This window comes from Blennius ocellaris, assembly GCF_963422515.1.
Source record: "Blennius ocellaris genome assembly, chromosome: 20".
In the NCBI taxonomy this organism is placed as follows: domain Eukaryota; kingdom Metazoa; phylum Chordata; class Actinopteri; order Blenniiformes; family Blenniidae; genus Blennius; species Blennius ocellaris.
In genome coordinates this window covers 3,580,016-3,594,083 of record NC_137669.1, presented here as the reverse complement: position 1 = coordinate 3,594,083, position 14,068 = coordinate 3,580,016, and the positions used below count along the sequence as shown (strand labels likewise).

Genomic DNA, 14,068 nt, shown 5'->3' with positions numbered 1-14,068 from the left:
CAAACACCATTTTATATTTCCAACCCATATGCCCCATAAAGAGCGCTTAGGTCTGGCCAACAAATGTTGCTTACGGTCCCACACACCAAGCTCAAAGTCTGTCGTGATTGTGCATTTACGCTGCAGCACCAAAGCTGTGGAAACTCTTCCACTCCAGCTAAGATGTGTCGACTCTTGTGGCTCCTTTATGAAGCAGTGAAATACATTTTTATTCAGGCAGGCCTTTGACCCGCAGCTGCTCATTCTTACTCTTTTGTATAACAAGTTTACTCTATACCTTAATAATCATATCTCTGTTTTTCTTTTTTTTGTACTATTTTTAACCTTGCGACTTATGTCTGGGAAAGGTGATATATAAACAAAGTTCTATTCCATAATATTCTATTTCCCTAGATGATGTCATGAAGGGAAAATCTCTAAATCACCTGTATGAGCAGACTGAAAGGTGGAGCAAGTGACATGACAGACTTCCTTCAGTTCTGGAGTCTCATATAGGCTATGAAGACATATATTGCTGTTCAAAATGTATAAAGTGAATTTTGAATGATATGGGACCTTTAAAGTTGCTCAACTGTTTGCGGTTGGAGAATGTAAAATTATCCAAATATGTTCAAGTATACCTCTTTTCCAGGTTTGCCGTCTCGTCCAGGTGATCCGGACTTGCCATCTTCTCCCTGTGTGACAAGAACACACTGATTAAATAAAACCTTCAGGCCTGAGTTCATCCCTCTGTGTTCTCGCCAGCGAATACCTTAGAATCAAACTCCAACCGAGTAGATCACAAAATTAATTTGGACATTATCGCAGTGTGCCGAGGGGCAAAGTGTGCACGTCTCATTGTGTGTGTCAACTTTCAATTTCCTGGGCTGCAGTGGCGTTAATTAGAGTGGCTCTCAGTGTCTATGGCAACACATTACAGCTTCTTTAATAAGTGGTGGTCTGCAGTGTTGGTGGAGTCGAAGGGATGGTCCTTCTGTAATGAGCCATGCTATTGGCTCCTCCAAGGATGTTCCTGGAGGAGGAAATGGCGGGGGGGGGGTGCAGGTGTCAGACAATATCTCGCCATCGGAGCGCAGCAAAGCAAACAGGACGTGGCGACGGATTTCTTTCCTGCAGCGAGGATACGGAGCTGTTTTCGCTCGCCGAAACTGTTTTAATTTCCTTGATCAATAAAGTTCCTTCTGATCTTGTCAGGATTCAGAAAGAAGAGAAACTCTTCAACCAAAGATTATCCAAAACAGAAGAAAGTATTGAAACAAACAGAAGTAAAACATGCAAGTCATTATGAAGATAAATAGGAGGCAGATTCTAGTGGAAGGGGCAACTGCCTCACTTCCTTGCCAGTTTATCATCTTTAGACTTTCTAAAATTATCACTGTATATTTTATAATGTTGAATTGATGGAATATGCAGCTGGAAAAGTGACCCTGCTGTCTCATTGGGACTCGCCGGTTTAAATAAATCAAATAAAACTATGGAAAGTGATCTTTGGATCACTTAACATCGCTGTCTTAAAAATGGGAAAACACTGTATACAGATTATATAGATTTGAAATTAGAGGTGTTTTGTGTACTACCTGTGTAAAGCAGAACACCTGAACTGGCCACTCTGATACACAGAGAGAGAAAAGAGGCACAGCTGACAACAATCAGGGAAGAGAGGGAGCACAGAGGGACGCCCTCCCCGAAACAACTTGACATTTTGTCATAAATTATTATCAGAGCATCTTTATCTGCCCATTTCAGGCTCTGTTTACACATTTTCACCTGAAAACCTTCCGTTGGGTTTTGGCCGTCCGTTTAACAACGAGGCCCGGAGCCACTGAAAACCCAACTTTTCTAAAACGCGCCATGGAAACCAGGTCAAACAAAATTATCTGGCTTATTCCTACACGTGGAGATGTAGCATTTTCCAAAAGTTCCACTTTGGTGACAAACAATTGTGTTTTCAGTCCATTAATGGATGGATAGAGAGTGAGAGAGAGAGAGAGACAGACAGACAGAGCTTTAACACCACAGGCCCATACAAGAATGACGTTTTTCTGCAAAAAGATCATCGAACAAATTGAGAATAGGGTCTTGGTATGCTGAACACAGGTTGAGGGATCGAACACCACGATAAAAAGACACTTCACGTCCTTCCAGTTAAATACTGCATTTAATGCCTCTGTTGTGGTTGCATCAGCAGATTTATTATCACAAAATCACTGCGTTTTCTCGATGAGGCTGAAGCTCATCAGGCAGGAAAATGGTGGAAACAATAGCACTTCACTGTACTTTGTGTTTCTGAAACGTGAACAGACTGACCTTCGATCCTGGAGGTCCAGGTTCTCCTCTGTGGCCCTTAAAACCCTGCGCAGCGACAGAAAATCAGCGACAGAACATCAGTGGCAGTAACTTGCAGAGCGTGAGCTTTTTCTATCAGACAGTGTTACTTACAGGAAGTCCCCGGAGTCCAGGGTTGCCTGGGAGTCCAGGTTCACCTTGCTTGCCCTGCATGAAAACAGTGAAAGTGTCAGGACTGATTCACTTACAGTACAGGGTGGTTGTTTTGTTTTTTTATTTTTTAAATGAAACTGCTCTTTGGGTTATTTCAATCTACTTACAGGTTCTCCTGTTTCACCTGCTCGGCCATCTTTTCCCATTTTCCCAGGCTGGCCCTGCACAACAGGGAAATGGATTATCCCCGGGTCACCAGAACCCCGTCAGCAGGAAGTGTTTGTTCATTCATGCATGTCTTTTCTTACTATCAAGCCGGGGAGACCTGGTGGTCCCTGGATTCCTTTGAGACCCTCTTTGCCCTGGCGGAAACAAACAAACAAACAAACAAACAGACAAACGGGTCACAGTCACCATAGGAAAATGATTAATAGCTGCTATTACAGCGCAGGCCGGCTGCCCTACATGCCAGGGGGACGAGGCCTGTACAATAATGACACAAGGGTAATACGTTTTCTGAGGGGGGAAGTACTCCGAGTGCAGCCTGACCTTTTCTCCGGGGGGCCCCGGGGGACCCGCGGAGCCGGGCTGTCCGTCGGTACCCTGTAGAGAGGAGAGACAGTGTCAGCGGAGGTCGACAGAAATAGAAAGCTTCGCCGTGAGACTTCTCCCCCGACAAACGAGCCCCATTTAGAAAAAGCTTAAATATTGTGAAGATGTGAAAGTGAACGTCCGGCCAGAAACTTACAGGAGTTCCCAGTAATCCAGCAGGACCCGGGTGGCCCGGGGGTCCGGGGTGACCCTGTTCACACACGGAATACTGATTAAAATTACATCCATGTCTCATGGATGTCAAGCATAAACTGCATTAAAAAAAAGTCTTTTATACGATCTGTGAAAGTTCTATTTGGTCACTTCAGTGTATTTGACAACGCTGGTGAGTCGACGCAACAGTCTGCTGAGTTTATTGGTCGTTTGTTTAGTTAGTTCAAATTTATTTTCTTGTTGGATTAAGTACCCATGAAAAAATACCAGGCTTGCTCACGACCTCGCATGGTTGGCACAAAATGGCATTACAAATCTGGAAGAGATTGAGCCTTCCCTTTTCTTCTTCTTTTTCTTTTTAATAAATCCAGTGTAATATACATTCATCTGATGACACCGTAAAGATGTTCATTTAATAATTACAAACTGTGAGATCACAAACACTGGAAAATTTATTAAGTCTCCTTATGCTTTCATACTGCGAATGGGTACAAAAGTTAGGTATGACATACTGCATTGAACTATTACAATGCATGAATTAGATTTAATTTAATCTAAAATAAAAATTTTGGACGTGCTAAATATCAATATCCGTCCAGTGCACACCTCATAACAAAACATAATCCACCACACAAACAGTGAACAATTACAGCAGAACAATATAATTAGGTATCCTGGCCTAAAAGGTGTGGAAAGAAGGACAAGTTATCAAATCCCACCTCTTTTACATAAACAATATTTTCTATCATTTTCTTTAGCTTGCACTTTTACAATTGTGGTTTTAAGCATGTGACGTCATTTCGCTATGTATTTTACACTTTCAGTTGACAAATTACTTCAAATAATTATCAACATATGTATTTTCAAGAATTTTAAACATCAAAAGTAGGCATATAAATCTTGTTGGATGACAAAAGTTAGATTCTCAAATGACTCAGTGCACCACCTTGTGCTCCAAACAGGTATTACATGACTATTTAGTAAATGGACTTGAGCTTGTTAACGTTAGCAGATGTAAGGACACTTAAACGGACATCTCTGAGATAGTTTATTAATTTCCCTCATTCTTCAAGGTATTTCGGTCAATTTTTACCATTTTGAACTTAAAATTTAATATTTGATCGTGAACATTAAAAACTAGAACTGCACTCGGTACAGTGCAGACCTTCACCACGTTTTGTTTTTGGAACTGAGGTAGCATTGCTAGCATGATAGCCATTAGCACATATTGATGCTCGGTAGGTCAGGAAACACTGAGCAGAGAGCGTCTCCATGGCAACAGACGCTGAGCTCCTTTGCTCCCCTCCATGAGGAGCCTCTCAGCTTTGTATGTGACATTTTCTTTGCGGTTTTTGGGGATTTATTCGTAAATCATAAACGGTAATGAGGAGTGTTGAGTCCATACCTTATCGCCTTTCTCTCCAGGGCCTCCAGCAGGTCCACGATCACCTTTTACACCCTGAAATGAAGAGGGCAGAAAGACTGTATGACATGTCATGTTTCAAGACAGACGTCTTCAGCTGTGAAGGTTTGTGACACAAGAAAAATAAAAACCCTGAGAAGTTCATAGAGAAATCAGCACAGCTTTTGAAATATGACTTCAGAAGTTTACGGCCCTGCTCTCACCTGAACCGGGTCATGTAAACAAACACACAGATACAAACGATGCTGACAGAAGCGACTAATTAGCTCCCGCCTATGGGAGTGAAAACAGTGCAGACTCGCCTTCCCTCCGTCGGCTCCGGGGGGTCCTTGAGGTCCGGCTGCTCCCGGCGGGCCCTGTAATGACACGGCGGACCATCAGTCTCTGTCCAGCCAGACGGCGCCGAGCGGCGTCACCGGGTCCTAATCGTTCTCTGCTGGCCCAAGAGGGAGCCGAGCTAATGACGCAGCCGGAGCCGGAGCATCCGTCACCGCCACCGTGACTGATGACGACTAAACCCCGGACCGCAGGCCTCACGGAGGCCCGACACGCCGGAGACACACATTGTACCACACTCTGTTAACAACCAGCTCGGTCAGCTCTAATGGACTCCACGTTACGGGAGAAGCGAAGCCGTTCTGAATAACGGCGAGGCGGTAATGACTGTGTCCTACTTGGTATCCGTCCTGGCCGCTTTTCCCAGGAGGCCCCGTGTGTCCTTTATCTCCTGGAAGTCCCGGGAGTCCCGGGGGTCCGGGTGGGCCGGCGGGGCAGTCTGAGCAGACGTCCTACAGACGGTACATGTTAGTCATCAAGGTATCTTCTTTCTTTTTTTTAAATGAGTGAAGATGAGTAGAGATGCGTTCCCACCTTCAGGTTGAGGTCAGAGAGGTCTGCTGCCTTCCCCTGCAGAGAGACGATACAGGAGGGAACCAATCAGAATCAAAGAAGTCATGAAAATATCAGAGACACACGAAGACCAAGAGATTTTGGTCTCATGTCTGCCGAGTTTGAACCGGAGCAGCCTGTGGGTTCTGTTAGTGTGAGCAGACATATGATGGTGAGGAAGCACAACAGCTTCTTCTTCTTCTTCTTTTGGGTTTAATGACAGTTTGCACTCATAGCTACATTACTGCCACCTGCTGGTTCTTTCTATCTACATTGTTTCCCACCCCTCCAGAATGGCTGAGGCACCGTTTGGTGGTTCCGTCCACAATCTGCACCTGTCCATGTGGTCTTGAACATTTAACCCCCTCAAATACTCACTAAGCAGCCAAATGACTGTGAGTGTGTGAACCATTGTATGTAAGAATGGGTGGATGAGACCGTTTATGTACATTGAATTTTTATCACAACAAATAGCTCAAGAAAGGTATGGAGCGACATTCTCCAATTCCCAATCAGCTGAATAATTAGATCAGATCTCAACTAAAAGACGCATTGGTGTGTGTCAGGTACCATGAGGTACCAACAGTACCATATTTAGAGCCCAGTGGTGGATACGCCCACCACAGTACCGGTTACTCTGCTACTACATATGTACTCACAGGCTCTCCAGGTGATCCCTTCTCCCCAGGCCTTCCAGGCAGACCCTGCATTTGGAGCCAAAAGAAGGAAACACTTAGCACCATATACTAGACATGATTATTACCCAAAACAAGGGTTGAATAGTATGTTCATGTTTAGAGTCCTTACATTGTGTCCCGCCGGGCCTTGAGGACCAGCGACCCCTGCTGGACCCCTTAAACCCTGAAACCCAGACATGGACATCAGACTCACAAACTCAAATACAGATTCCACATCTTCCTTTGTCTGAGATATTTACCGCAGATCCAGGTTCACCAGCTTTCCCCGGAACACCCTGTAAACAAAACATTGTCAAATAGACAACAGTTCTTATTTGGTACGAACAACAAGTGTGACTCTGCATGACGTTTCATACCGGTGGTCCCACTTTGCCTTCTCCTTCATGGCCCCTGTCTCCTGGTAAGCCTGGTTCTCCTTGAGACCCCGGGAGGCCCTGAGACGGGAAAACAAAAAGTTTACTCCACCATCCTGCTTGTCAAATAACACCAGTCGAGGCGTAATGTTCGCCTGAGAGTCATTATCAATGACCGCTGATCCCAGAAATAACACTTTTATTCTATGATGACGCTAAAAAGTAAAGAAATCCCATCTAAAGTTGACATTTTGGTACTCAGGAGAGAAAACGGATTAGGGATGGGGGTGAGTGACTCGACACCATAAATCCAGAACCTCCCCCCCCCCCCCCCCCACAAGCTCCTCACAACCGGTCACAGAGCAGTGGGCACAGAAAATTGCTTTTTTTTTTTTTTTTATTGCTGCTTTGAACCAAAATGAATTGTTTTAATCATCTGTGTGAAGAAAAAAATTCAACAAAAGAACACCTGTGCATGACGTGGAGAAAACCACTGCAACGTCTCACCTTTGGGCCTGGGGATCCTTGGATTCCTTGTGGTCCTGGTTCTCCCTGTAATCACACACAAAAGCATCGGTCACCACTGATTAAATGAATTATTTAAATGTGGTTTGAGCGATGAAGAGTTTAGTGCTGTCGCCTCAACTGTCTAAACATTTCTGTTGTGTCTTGGCAAAGCAACTGTCGTCGCCGGTCTCCTTGAAAACTTCTGGGTTTTCTGGAGAGGGGCGTTCCAAATCCTTTAAGGTCCCAGGTGTAGTGGGAAATATTAAGCCCTTTGTCCTGAGACATCTTTATAATATATTAACTGAGGTATTTGCAGCAGTCCGTGCGTCTCCCCCAGTTTGGTATCGCTGCCTGTTGATTGGCCGACACCTCTGACTTGGAGGATGGGTTGTGTTGTCGATCTAACAACGGCTCCCTGTCCGACGCCTGCATCTGTGTGTCCCCCTACAAAGTCTGTCCGTGTCTGTTGTCCATTCTGTGTTGATGTCCACGATGTGTCTGTCTGATTGTGCTGTGGCATTGCTGACTGTTCGTCTGAATAAACTCCCCTGCACCGAATCCAATGTCCCTTCTACATTCATCCTTCTGAACCTGATCGTCACCGGGAAGCAACACATATTCCAGGTAGAGTCTACCCTTCATGCACCTACCAGTTCCCACCTCAGCAGCTGTTTCATGTTGTTTCACGGTGAACAAAACCCCCTCAATCAGCCCCCCACATTGTCACAATGAAAACTTGTAGATCTGATGTGTTTGACAGCGAAGCTTCTTTTTCTTTTGGGTTTAATGGCAGTTTGCATCCATAAAGCTGCATTACCACCATATTTCCCCCCTGCTCTCGTTGTTCCTGATGACTGTTTCCCTCTCTCTCTCTGATCAGCAGCTTTTTCATCCCTAATGACTGTTTCCTCTTCTGCTTCTTCACTTTGGTTCAATAGCAGTTGGTATTCGTGAAGTAGCACTACCGCCATCTGCTGGTTCCAGCTAGTCCGTACCATTCTCCCCGCTCAAAAAAAACAAGAAAGAAAGAAAGAAAGAAAGAAGAAAGAAAGCCTATCTGATCTGACAGTGACAGTCACTGGGTAGTTGAACAGCTCTGCTCTAGATTCCACAAGGTGTCTTATTACGATTTTCTTCGACGTGTGAAAGGAATTCTGGAATCGGACTGAACAAGGGCTTGAGGCCCCCAAGTGGCCACTGTAACCAAATCCTACCCATCATACACCTGCCATTGGGTACCAGTCTCGTGCTTTGAACATCATGAGAGAAAAAGTCCTTGATTCTTAAAAAGGAATCTTGAAAACACAACCCAGCACAGACCTGGTCGTGTTCTTTAGAGTAGAACCTTTCCTCTCACCAACAGATCAGTCAGACCTGCAGGGCGATGGACTCTAGGGAACATACAGTAATGATCCCTTACTGGCTGCACCACTGAGTGTATTCAGCCAAGTCCGGACCCCTGGAGAGACGCTCTCCTCATATCAACACACAGCAGAGGTGAAAACACACTTCAGCTGGTTCAGAGCTCCAATCATCTGCCACCTCTGCAAGTTTCTCATTCGTGACCCTGGGAGAACACAGCCACCCTCCTTCCCCTCACTGATCCACAGCCCCCCCCCCCCCCCCCCCCCCCCCCCCGACTCCTACCGCTCTCCAGACCTCCACCTACAGCTTCGATTGATTTGACGAATTCATTGCTTTATAAAAACCTTGTGAACTGGTGCCTCTGACCTCTGTGTGCAATGTACAGGAGCCCCGAGGGCACTTCTGTCCAAACGTTAGAAATTCAAGTCCCTATCTTGCAAAATGTACTTTTGGGAGAACATTCTGAGATTCTCTAATATATCCAAATAAAACCAAGAGCCATGGAACTGGTATTCTTCATGCATGGGATGGTCCCAGCGCCCCCGAGGGATTTGAGCCAAAAAAAAAAGAAAGTCTTACTAATCCCAGGTCAACAACCAGAGGTGATTGTGCTATTACTATTACAAAGCTCTGGTTTGCCCAGAATGCTTTTTCTGTTGAAGGTTGCACAAACTAGAATACTACTGGATATCTCCAGTTTTCCCTGAAAGCTCCATCTTTGTCGGCTTAAAATAAAAAAAATAAAAAACAGTAGAAGATATGGCTGATCAACAAACAAACTTGTGACAATCATGCACTTTATACTTTAGCCCCCCCCCCCCAAAAAAAAAAAAACAACACAAAAAAACCACACTACAACCGAAAACTGATACTATGTTATATATTATGCTATATTAATATTTGCACTTTATCGTAGGTTTTTAGGAAGAATTATTTCATCATCTTTGTCTTTGTTTTACCATATTGCTTGTAAATGATTGTATACTTTTTATATGTTCGTAACCTTGTATGGTTTTCATGTGGGACAACGGATCCGGCATATTCGCAGTAACCTGGTGAAGAGATGGCCTGTTCATTAATATGCACCGTCCCGTCCAAATAAACTAATCAATGAAATAAATAAAATTAGCTTTGAACCCCAACAAAGTCTCCACACCAAATAACTGCTTGTGAGCAACAGTGTTATGCTTCACTAAGAGGAATTTGCTTTAAAATCTAAATATCTATATACCTATGGAGCTATTGTTGGAGCCAAAGACCGTTCTGAAACTGCATTGACGTGGTCGTCCCATCTGTCTGCCAATAATTTTGCGATTTTGTTTCCTTTATTCTTTCCAAATATTTTCTAACACAAATCAGGTTTCTTACCACCATGGATGCTTGTCTGCATTTCTTTGGCCGGTGGGAAATGTTATGAGCGCATGAAGGATCGGAGACCACGAGAGAAAGTCTAACCTTTGAAACAAGAGGAAGATTGGGCTTCTCGCCATCTACCATAGATCTGCGGTTGTGCACCATTTTTTTTTTTTTATACCTCTATCTTAAATATTTCCAGGACTTTCTATGGCAAAAGCAAAAGTCCTCCCACCACAGACCTGCTAGGTTCTGTGGGAAAGGTTGCACACAGCTGCAGCGCCAGGCCTCAGGGCTTCACCTGGCTCTGGAAAAGACTAAACTCAAACCCTCTGGGAGCCGCAACCTGTTGTGCCCCTTCAACGCAGTATATGTCTTTTAAAACCTGTTTCCTGTTTGCGCCTGCCTCGTCAGCAGGTTGGCCACATGTCTGTCGGTGGTGAATAATGATGAAGCGACACGTGGAGCAGCAGCAGCAGCAGCAGCAGCACACGGAGGGAAAAGTGTGGAGTCAGCATCATTTCCTCCCGGCTGTACGGCTGCTGGCGCTCGGCTGCGCTTCAACAGGCGAGGGGATGTTTACAAGCAGAACATGTGTGGAGCTGACAAATGACTTCCTGATGATTCCCATGATGATGATGATGATGATGATGGTGATGAAAACAGACTTCTATCAGTTAAATGCAACTGCTGAGCAGAAGTCTGTTACAAGAACTTCTCTGTAATTTCTCACGTGGGGCGGCAGAAAATACCCCAAAACACAGATTTATGCTTTATGTCTGCATGTTATTTACAACTTGTTCACGTGAAAATGCATCCTGTCTGCGTTTTTGTATCTGACAAGCTTTGTGTTTACGCGACAACGTTTTGAAAACGATGTCCATCATAAATGCTGAAAATACTGTCGTTTTCATGTTAAGTTAATCTCAATAGCTGCCAAGTAACAACCGAGGGAACCAATCAGATGGAAGGTTATTCAATACGTCTTCAACATTTAACGCGACAGGTGAGAAAAGGAGATTTCTATTGAGTCAGATGTGTGAACGATCCAATTCAAATGAGAAAATACATCAAACATCCTTCTGAAACCATCATGACTCAATCAACATTTCATAGCACTTTTTATTTTCCCATTCATCGAACTACAAGCCTGCTTGTTTAGGTTTGACGATCGTGAACCGGACATCGTTTTCTTGATGTCGCCGTGGAAACGGAAAACTTCTCGGAAACGAAAATGCGAAAGTGATGCGTTTTCACTGGAAACGCTGTCGTGGAAACGAGGGTTTACTTTCTTGTATATGTAACTACATGGACCTGTAAATGGGTTGTTCTTCATCACACACACACACACACACACACACACATATTTTTTATTATTATTATAATTATTTCCTATGATTTGTGACGTGTTTCTTCACCCTACATTAAAAAACCCTCATGTTATAATAACAGAACAGCATATTATGACATGAATGCCTTCATGACATTCATATAACTGGAGATGAACGCACCACGATGTTAGGAAGTCTTTACAATTGAGACTTCTATAGCTGAAATGGGCCTCTTGAGGGCGGCCATGATGTGACCTCTGGCGTAAATTTAGGAGGAAACGTTATGAAGACATTATCCACGACTGTCGGTTTTGCTCTTATTAAGATCAATGGAAACATATTTGATGCGCATATTTGCAAAGTTCTGAAAGAAGTCTCACGTTTTGCCCGTCTTTCCCCTTCCCAGTTGGTCCGGGTTGGCCCATTGAACCGGGATCTCCAGCTGGGCCTTGAGGCCCTGGTGGTCCCGATTTACCCGTTTCACCCTGAAAGTACAGACCAGATTAAAAAAACAACAAAAAAACAACAACAACAACAAAAAATCCCACTTTTTCTGCCTGTTAAGTGTCTGTGGCCTCCACATTATGACTAATATGATGTGAAATGATGTGCGTCACGTCATCGATAAGTTTCAGCAGGAGAATTGAAATGACGGGGTTAAATTTGACTCAGTGTGTGAGTGTGTGTGTGTGTGTGTGTGTGTGTGTGTGTGTGTGTGTGTGTGAGAGTGTGAAACTCCTATATGTGGCTGCTGCTGCACGACAATGAAAAACAATAACGGACTACATTCAGGGCTGATTTGTTTATTTTCTCCACTGGTTCAGAAGGAATTTTTTTTTTTAGTTTTCAAAAATAATTTTAAAAGAAGACCAGACTGACCTTCTCTCCTCGGAGTCCAGCTGGACCAGGAGGCCCGATGATCCCCGGGATTCCCTGCAGACCAGCACCACAACGCATCAATCAGACATGAAGATCAACGATTCGAAGCTCATTAAAGAAGCAGAGACGCACCACGTTGCCTGGGAGTCCGCGGGCCCCTGGGGGGCCGGCCAGGCCGGGGGGGCCCTGTGGGAGACATCACAGTGGCGTCCACTTAGAGCACAAATAAATCTAAGATTTTAGTGTTTGGAAATGAAAGATAAGACACTTACGGGGTCTCCGACGCGCCCCGTCTCTCCCGTGAGGCCGGTCTCGCCCTTCGTACCCTGGAATTAAAACACCCAATCAAATGTGCTGCAAATTAAAGTATAATAACTAACCTTAACATGTAGTATTGTAATAATATTCTAAGACTTGTTTAACAGTCTAGTGAAATGATAGTAGTAGTGACAACAAAAGAATTGAGTAATAAAAAAGAAATCTGACAAAATTGGGGGGGGAAAAAGAGTAAATTATTTTGCAGAAAGTATAGAAGGTATTACAATAAATAGTTTATAAGCCTGAAATAACAAGTATACTATTCTTATTGACTACCTTCATTAAATACTAGAAATTGTGAGGATAGAAATTGCATTGAAATCCAAATAATGAGGGAGAAATCCATTGCAATCGTAAGAAATTCTAAATTTAAGGGTAAAATAAACAATAGAAATGGTCTTATTAGAAGTTAAAAAAAGAGAATGAACAATGAATATGTCTGAGTGATTGTGTGTCTCTTATGTTAATATAAGGCTAATATTATTATCATTTTTTTTAAATAATGGTTAACCTTCAAAATACACTAAAAACTGACGGCTAAAATAAGAATATTCTTCTTTAAGCACCATTTTATTCCGAATTTCTCACTGTAGCAATGACAAAATAATATTATTTACAGAAACATGAAATAAGCTGTCATGCTGAGACTAATACCTTTAAATTATATTAAAATTCTCCTTGCAATTAAAGGAAATCTCCTCAAACATAACGAAGTGTTTTGATCCATAATTAAAAGTCCAGAGTGGCAGAATTTGCTACAATCTTTTATTTTCCTTATTTTAAGTGATTTAAATTATTAAAATGTTCTGCAAAAAGCAAGTTTAATAGTAACTGTTCAGTTTACCAAAGTTCATCCCGCCCTAAAAAAAACCCACAAGACTTTAAACCCCAACAGAGGATAAACAGCAGAAAAGATCTTTAAGAGAAAATGACTGTAAATCACAAATGCTGGGTGTTTTTACCTTGATAATCACCCAATTATACTTATTTCTACAATTTACCACATTTTTTTAAATAAATTGTGGTAAATTGAATCCAACTTTTATATTATATTATATTATATTATTAGCATACATCTACTTTATTAGCATTTTGTGGGGAAAAATACCACAGAAAATACAGAAAACAGAACAAACTATGACATATATGATATATAAGCAACGTATTTACAATATACTGCACTTATATTGGTACTACAGCTTTTTTTAAACTCTACACAGTCATATATGTACTCAGGAAATGGGTTTGAGAGTCAAAATCAAAGATTGTGTGAAGTTTTGAGTGGAAAAAAAAAGCAGAAATAATGAAAAGAGGTCAGTTTTCTACCAAATAGCGTCAATAATAACACAAGTAAAGCAGAAATACTATGAAGCGTTACTTTAGAGTCGTGATACTTACTGGAAGCCCGGTTTGACCTTTAAAACCCTGCTCACCGGGTAAACCTCTGGGACCCTGCAGAAAACACACAGTTAAAAACTCATGAGTAGAGTTAATTAAATTAAATTTAAAGCAGATTTAACTTGACGAGAAATTCACCACTCATCAGGTCAATCAGCATCATAATAACCACAATATCTCAATCAAACTGAATCAAAATGACCATTTTTACCTTAAAATAGATTGAGTTCAACAATAATTAAAGATAAATTGCATTTAATGTTCAAATGTGGTTCAACTGAGCATATTTGATAACATTTGTATTTTCTCTATGTCTAATGTAGATAAATGCTCAAATATACAAAACCTACA

The 14,068-nt window shown here is 42.5% G+C and overlaps 1 protein-coding gene across 2 annotated transcripts in view; it reads right to left on the bottom strand.

Moving 5' to 3' along the window:
* col22a1 (collagen, type XXII, alpha 1) overlaps positions 1-14,068 on the bottom strand; it is a 79,710-nt gene that overhangs the window by 18,228 nt on the left and 47,414 nt on the right. For both annotated transcript variants that reach the window (XM_080515757.1, XM_080515758.1), the window contains 21 exons: positions 13,718-13,771; positions 12,274-12,327; positions 12,134-12,187; positions 12,002-12,055; positions 11,503-11,607; positions 7,074-7,118; positions 6,570-6,647; positions 6,453-6,488; positions 6,323-6,376; positions 6,175-6,219; positions 5,498-5,533; positions 5,302-5,415; positions 4,930-4,983; positions 4,610-4,663; positions 3,188-3,241; positions 2,989-3,042; positions 2,748-2,801; positions 2,607-2,660; positions 2,440-2,493; positions 2,308-2,352; positions 621-674 (listed from right to left, as the gene is read on the bottom strand). In XM_080515757.1, the coding sequence (XP_080371883.1) occupies positions 621-674; positions 2,308-2,352; positions 2,440-2,493; positions 2,607-2,660; positions 2,748-2,801; positions 2,989-3,042; positions 3,188-3,241; positions 4,610-4,663; positions 4,930-4,983; positions 5,302-5,415; positions 5,498-5,533; positions 6,175-6,219; positions 6,323-6,376; positions 6,453-6,488; positions 6,570-6,647; positions 7,074-7,118; positions 11,503-11,607; positions 12,002-12,055; positions 12,134-12,187; positions 12,274-12,327; positions 13,718-13,771 (1,206 nt within the window). The remainder of the gene's footprint in view (positions 1-620; positions 675-2,307; positions 2,353-2,439; positions 2,494-2,606; positions 2,661-2,747; positions 2,802-2,988; positions 3,043-3,187; positions 3,242-4,609; positions 4,664-4,929; positions 4,984-5,301; positions 5,416-5,497; positions 5,534-6,174; positions 6,220-6,322; positions 6,377-6,452; positions 6,489-6,569; positions 6,648-7,073; positions 7,119-11,502; positions 11,608-12,001; positions 12,056-12,133; positions 12,188-12,273; positions 12,328-13,717; positions 13,772-14,068) is intronic.